Source organism: Schistocerca gregaria, chromosome X (assembly GCF_023897955.1).
Source record: "Schistocerca gregaria isolate iqSchGreg1 chromosome X, iqSchGreg1.2, whole genome shotgun sequence".
Lineage (NCBI taxonomy): Eukaryota > Metazoa > Arthropoda > Insecta > Orthoptera > Acrididae > Schistocerca > Schistocerca gregaria.
This window is the reverse complement of record NC_064931.1, coordinates 726,499,221-726,506,841: the sequence shown is the minus strand read 5'-3', so window position 1 is coordinate 726,506,841 and position 7,621 is coordinate 726,499,221. Positions and strand designations below refer to the sequence as shown.

The 7,621-nt window shown below is 33.4% G+C and overlaps 1 protein-coding gene across 1 annotated transcript; it reads right to left on the bottom strand.

Moving 5' to 3' along the window:
• Positions 1 to 5,527: 5,527 nt before the first annotated feature.
• On the bottom strand, positions 5,528 to 5,899 carry LOC126298296 (uncharacterized). Its single transcript, XM_049989593.1, has one exon. It carries the CDS (start codon positions 5,897 to 5,899, stop codon positions 5,528 to 5,530), a length of 372 nt encoding a protein of 123 aa, XP_049845550.1.
• Positions 5,900 to 7,621: the final 1,722 nt, after the last annotated feature.

Sequence of the window (7,621 nt, the reverse complement as noted above, 5' to 3'; positions counted from 1 at the left end):
CCTGTTTCCTATAATCCTCAAGGAATATAATGTCTGAAAACGATTTGTTATAGGATCGAAACTGGTCATCTGGAAATAAAAATAAACGACTTACATGCGATCACAACTGTGTGTATGTACTGAAATAAGTAATACTATTACAAGGATTGCTGTTTCTGCTGTAGCAATGTTCAAAAATTTTTGTGTAGAGTAGCATATGGAAGCAGACACAGCAGAAGTAGAAGCTCATAATAAATACTTCATAATAACACATGTATACTGTGCTCCTGCAGGTAATGTTAATGTATTCATAAATTACCTTGAAACTCTACTGGCCTATTTAACAACAAAAAGCAAAGAAATAGCAGTTGCTGTTTTTCTTAAAACCTCTCTCAATAAGAATTTATTGGAGTAAGTAACACTATTATTCAATCTAATTCCTACCATAAACTTCCCAAAGAAGGTAAGTAATTGTTCACAAATAGCAATTGACATTAGATTAATAGAAATGTCTAATGAACAAAACTATATTACAGAACCAATGGTCAGTTACCTGTCAGACCATATGAAGGAGTTCCTTTTGTTAAATGTTAATAGTGAACAGGATATAAAATCTATTAAATTTGATTTCAAAGCAGTAGTAATGATGTACTTACAGTCTGAGGTCTTCTCTCTGACACCGTTGAAGAGGTTAGCAGGGATACTTGCAGGGTCTTGAAAAAGGAAAACGCCAAAAACCAACATCTCCATAGCTGAAAGCAGCAGGGCGATATGCGACCTACGAGAAGACGTAGATAGGGTCGTCCTAGAGGCAGACAAAGGGAATAGGACAGTACTGCTATGATCTGTTTACTATTGACAGAATACTGAGATCCTTTTACAAGGTCCAACTTACAAACAAATGAAGAAGGATCCTACTATCAGTGGTGATGAGGAAGACGATCTCAATGCTAAACAACTCAGGAATGGACAAGAATACGGTTAGAAGGTTGCACCACAGAGCACTGATACCACCGTACCTGAATGAACTTCCAAAGATACACAAAAAGGGAGTTCCACTAGGTCAAATTGTGGACACAATATATTCACCAACTTATGAAATAGTCAAACACCTGGCACTGCCATTGGAGCCTCTTATGGGTCATTGTACTCACCATGTCAAAAATTTGTCAGAGTTCGTGAAAATACTTCAAGGGACATGTCTGAACAAAGGGGACATACTGGTCAACTTTTATACCACATCCCTCTTCACACGGTTAGCACTTGAGGAGTGCTTGATATTACTAAGAGACCACTTTGATGAACCCAAGGTGCAACTGTTCCACTATACACTCACTACCACATTCCTCTGATGTGGTGGTAAAATCTACCAACTGACAGATGGAGTGGTAATGGGTTTCCCCTTGGCACCATGTGTTACAAACCTATACATGGAATACCTCCCGAAATGGCGCGCCTGGAGCAGGTGTTCTGCAACTACATATAACACACATACATGATCGGGCTACAGAGTGAAGAAAATCTGCAAGAATTTCTTAGCTACCTCAACAGTATCAATGACAATATTAAATTCACCACGGAGGTGGTGAGCAGATGATGCTGTAATTTACCGTCCAGTAAGGTCATCCGAAGACCAGTATCAGTTGCAAAGCGATTTAGAAAAGATTGCTGTATGGTGTGGCAGGTGGCAGTTGACGCTAAATAACGAAAAGTGTGAGGTGATCCACATGAGTTCCAAAGGAAATCCGTTGGGATTCGATTACTCTATAAATAGTACAATTCTCAAGGCTGTCAATTCAACTAAGTACCTGGGTGTTAAAATTATGAACAACTTCAGTTGGAAAGACCACATAGATAATATTGTGGGGAAGGTGAGCCAAAGGTTGCGTTTCATTGACAGGACACTTAGAAGATGCAACAAGTCCACTAAAGAGACAGCTTACACTACACTCATTCGTCCTCTGTTAGAATATTGCTGAGCGGTGTGGGATACTTACCAGGTGGGATTGACAGAGGACATCGAAAAGGTGCAAAAAATGGCAGCTCGTTTTGTAATAGGGGAGAGAGTGTGGCAGACATGATACGCGAATTGTGATGGAAGTCATTACAGCAAAGACGTTTTTCGTCGCAGTGAGATCTTTTTACGAAAATTTCAGCCACCCACTTTCTCTTCCGAATGTGAAAATATTTTGTTGAGCCCAACCTACATAGGTAGGAATGATCATCACAATAAAATAACACAAATCAGAGCTCGAACAGAAAGGTTTAGGTGTTCGTTTTTCCCGCGGGCTGTTCAGGAGTGGAATGGTAGAGAGATAGTATGATTGTGGTTCGATGAACCCTCTGCCAAGCACTTAAATGTGAATTGCAAAGTAATCATATAGATGTAGATGACAGTTTCATTGATGAACTTCGTAAATGGTCAGTGAAAGCAGTAATGCACCAGCATCTGAAGAAATTTCATCAACAGCATATTGCAGAAGTGAAGGGCATGTACAGGCTGAAGAACTATGTTTAGTGCTTCACTGTGAGTTTGCTGAGAACTGGTCTGTAATTCTCCCACAAAAAGTACAAGGGTATCACTGGAGTAATGACCAGGTTTCAATTTCTACAGGAGTGACATATTTTCAAAAAACACCTTAACGCCAGTAGCTGCCTGTATTCAAGTAGTATATGTATGAAAGTTCTGGACCAAAGAGCATATTTCTTAAAAATTCCCTGATATAAACCCAAGATTTTAGTTTTGCTGCATCTGCCATTCAAAAATTTATCTATACCTTCAAACGATACTTCATTTTATTTAAAAATAAAAAATCTAATAAATGTTTCCTTCATAAATAAGTTCTTTGAGATCATTCTTATTTACACCCAGAAACGAAATTCTCATTTATATATAATATAAGAAAATGTAATAGCTTTTATTCTTTATTACTAAGTTTTTCCAAATCTTGTCTGTATATATCAATGATTGAATTTTCATTTAATAACTCAAAGCTACATTTCAACCTTAAACATCTTAATTTTTAAAATATAAAAATTCTTTTCTATATAAATCGTAAAAAATGTAGTCGAAAACTGAGCTATTTACAAAAGTAGAAAATTATTGGAAAGAAAGACATGGATGTAGTGTTATGGTTTTATAAAATTATTGCACAGAAAAAGGTTATTCAAATGTAAGTAGAGGAGATATCTTGGAATTCATCGATTATTGTAATATGAAACAAAAAAAGAAGGGAGGACTCAATATAATATATAAAATAACTTCAATCAGTTGTAAAAAGAAAAATTTAAATAATTATTCATAATTTAATAAAGAAACATCAACCAATCTTACTGTTGCCAGTATTAATAATAACGATGACGAATTGAACAAAAAAACTTCGAAACATTATCATGAAAAATATAAAATGAAAAAATTAAAAAGATATTCTAAACTAAAACACAACAATTAATTAATTTTATCAAAAAATCTGAGACCAATATTAATAATAACGACAACGAATTGGAAAAAAATGTAGAAAATTTTTCTACAATCCATAAAACAAAAAAATAAAAAAATATTGTAATCTTAATAAACAACAATTAAGCGATCTTATCAATAGATCTGAGGGTGATATTAGTAATAAGGTAATAAGATTATTTTCAAACAATTCTAGTAAGTAAATATAAAGAAATTAAACAAAAAGTCAGAAAAACTTTCCATGTAACAATTTTCTACATGAAGATGATTTTTAAAATCACCTAAACTAATTAATAGAATAACGTCTGCTCTTAAATCGAGATTAATAACTTGTGAAATTAATAATAACGTCAATATCGTTGAACAACAAGAATTTGTTAATGAAATTAAAGAAGAAGTAATCTCCAATTTAATGAATATTTTAAAACAAAAACAAGCAATTAAAGCTAATATCAAATTCTATGGTACTTTAAAAATCAAGATGAATTACAAGAATTTATTTTTAAACCAAGTAGTGAACTTTTAATAAGAATAACTAATTTTGAAGATTAGTATCAAAAATCAATAAATAAACTATTATCTGAAATGGAGGAAATGAAAAGGAAAAATCTGGGTCACCTTTACTTTCCATTAATAGTTAAGAATTAAGTTTTGATACACAGAAACGAATTTCTATTCTTCTTATATCGATTCACCAAAAGAAATTAAACACAAAAAAGTTGTAATTAATGTAAATAAATGAATAATATTTTCTTTATCCAATAAAATGAGCTTTACATTCAGTGAATGAACATGTGGGAAGAGCTAATAAATATAAAGAATATCTTGTAAAGAAGTCAAATATTTCGATTAATGTTTACTCTTATAATGAAAATCTATTTTATGTCCTCTTTACCATACTGAATATAAACAAAAAAAGAAGCATGTCCATCTTCTTTTAATATGAAAAGAAAATAATTCACATTATTGTTGGATACAACAGTTATCTAGATTAATTGGCTCACAAACAAGTGAACACAATGAAAAATTTATCATTGTGATAGATGTTTAAAATATTTTTCATTCACAAGAAAAATTATACAAATACAGAAACGATTGTAAAGAACATAAAGAAGTAAAAACTTAATTTTGAAAATGGTAAACATTCATTAAAGGTACCTTTACAATATATACAGATTCTGAACGTTTTTTTAAATGTTAAAACTTTTCAAACAAATCCTGAAAAAACTTATATTAATAAATATCAAAAAACATATTCCATTTTCATTTAATTATTGTACTAAATATTCTAAAAAAACCTTTAACATATACTGGTAAAGGTGAAACAAAGAATTTGTTGAAATGTTATAACAATATAGAAAAATTAGAGAGACATATGATCGAAATGTATCAACTAAAATTACAAATAAAGATAAAATAGATTTTATAATTTCAAAAACTTGTTTCACTTGTGAAAAGAACTTACTACAGGAGTAAACAAAGTAAGGGATCATTGTCATTTAACAGGAAAATATAAAGTAGCTGCACACGAAAATCGTAATCTTAGTAATCAAGATCCTAATTTTATTTTAGTTTACATTCATAATTTAACAAATTATGATGTTCATTTGTTTATTAAAGTATCGGCAACAGATAATCATGATATTAACGCTATTCCAAATAATGAACAACACTTCCCAAATCAAGTCTATTCAATAGTTTGCAATGGGAACTATTTTTGCCATGAACAAAGCCATGGCTGTTTTCAGTGACATTCTGGATATTAACTTGATGTGTAACATGGCTTTTGTTGCAGGTGCTGCTCGAGTTTTTACATGTATTCTGAATGGTCTGCCAGTGGTTTGCAGACTCAGTCCCAGACATTTAAAGGTATTGACTGTCATAAGAAGTGCCATCCCACCATATATTCAGTATCCCGCAGCTTCTCGACCTCCATTGTGGATTGTCATTCTTATGGTTTTTCCCGTGTTAATTTCCATTTTGTTCCCCTGTGCCCACTTCCCGATTTGGTTGGTTACTCTTTGCAATTTGACTCTGGAGTTTAATCCGATGACCATGTCGTCCGATTATATGTAGATTTTGACGTCCTCAATTTCTTATCACCTGTGAAACATCGTATGAGGCCACAATGAAAAGTAACGGCATTAATGGGTGACCCTGCAATATGCAGTTCGCTTGTGGTATTATTATCGGCGTGCTTACATCGTCTATGACCTGAATGAATTTGGCCATCAGCCTGTTATGGATCAATGTTATAAGTTTATCCTTCCCTGTTATTGATTCTAGTTTTGAAATTAGTGTTCGCCTGTTTAGTTTATCGAAGGACTTGGTATAATCTATAAAGACTGCATGGAATTTTCCTTGGGGATGTCTTAATGCATCTTCTGTATCGTCTATTAGGTTGCTAATGGCATGTGGCATGCTCTTATCTTTCTGGAATCTTAATTGTTCTTCTGCCATCTTCTGATCTTTTGCTTCAGAAATTCGCTTTGTGGCGTTTGATAGTATCTTAAATGTGCATTTTTCCAGGGTAATTCCCCTGTAGGAGTTCGGATTCATTTGACTGCCTTTCCCCCTTAAATAGCACCCTAAAAGTTGAGTCTAAAAGACCTTGGACTCTGGAAGCAGTTAAATCACGCTTCTTGAAAGCCACCCTAGGTGTTTCAGAATACACAAGGTTGCAGCTAGTATATGAAGTTGTCATGGAACCCTTTTTCATAGAAGAGATCCATGTGAGGCTCATATCCACCGACAACTCAAATAGACTACTACATGAAAGAGAGAAAGGAAATTTGGATGGACTTTTATACAACAGAGAACATCAAAAATAGTCTCTGAACCAACATAGATCAAGAACTTCGACATCTGGTGACATCAGTGCATGAATTCTACCACAAAATATGCAAGAAGAAGAGTTTCCATCACCCTGGCAGCAACTGTGTGTGTGAATTGTCCACATAAGATAACAGCGCAAACATATGATGGTGCAGCAGTATGAGTGGTTCGTCACGTGGGGGTGCAGGCTATTGTTAAGGAAACGTTTCCCAATATTTCATATGGTTCAAATGGCTCTGAACCAATATATTCAACTGTCATTATACAAGTGTAGTTCAGAACCTCATACGAACCCAAAGTAGTACAGACATCAGTTATAACATCACATTGAATCCCAAAACTATGTTTTGTATCCTATAATAGTACATGAGGTAGAGAATGCTATCAGCAAACTAAAAAATAAATTATCCTGTGGCACCGATGGCACTCCAGACAAAATCATTAAACACACCAGATACATTTCTCCTCTTCTTGGAGATATAATTAATGCATCTTTCAGTACTGGCACCTACCCTAGAAAGCTGAAACAATCAATTATAAAACCATTATACAAAAATGGGGATCTTTTTCAAAAATTATAGAAAGAGTAATGTATGGAAGACTCTCTACCTTCCTAAAAAAAAGGTGGAATATTGGTCAATGAACAAAATGGCTTTCGAAAGAATAGATCAACTGAAACAGCTATATACAACTTTATAAAACTTGTCGTTAATTCCATTGATAATAATGAAGTAAATTGTGGGGTCTTTTAGACTTATCAAAGGCCTTTGACGTTATTGATCATTGTAGATTGTAGATTGTATTTTATTGTTCCTGTTGTCTACATAGCAGCTTATGCATAAGACATTGGACAAGTCAAGTTATAAATATACAGGCTGAAAGTAATTTAAAGGCATACATATGTAAGCTTACAATAATACACTATACACGTAAGTAAGTATTTATATAACACATTTCATAAATTTAAATATTCTTCAATGAAGTAAAAGCAGTGATGCTGTAAATATGACTTTAGAGATTTTCCAAATATATTGACCTCAGTGATAGCTTTTATGTTTTCAGGAAGTTTGTTATAAAGCTTAACTCCCATGTGAAAAGTACCTTTTTGGCACAGTGCTGTGCTGATTTGAGTCATATGTAAGTTTCTGTTTTGTCTGGTAAAGTGCTCATGTATATCACAGTTTTTTGTACTCTCCGGTCCTTGCCTATTACATTTAATTTAAAGAACAAAAGGGTTTCCATAATGTATACACATGGTAATGGGGGATTACCAGATTTCTTAAACAGGTGTTTACAAGAGTCTCTAGGCTTGCACCCAAACAAAATTCTAATGGCCCTTTTTTGTAG

Bases quoted from the DNA above. Each gene is read 5' to 3' on its own strand.
- LOC126298296 (XM_049989593.1), bottom strand. From the start codon at position 5,899: ATGGCAGAAGAACAATTAAGATTCCAGAAAGATAAGAGCATGCCACAT.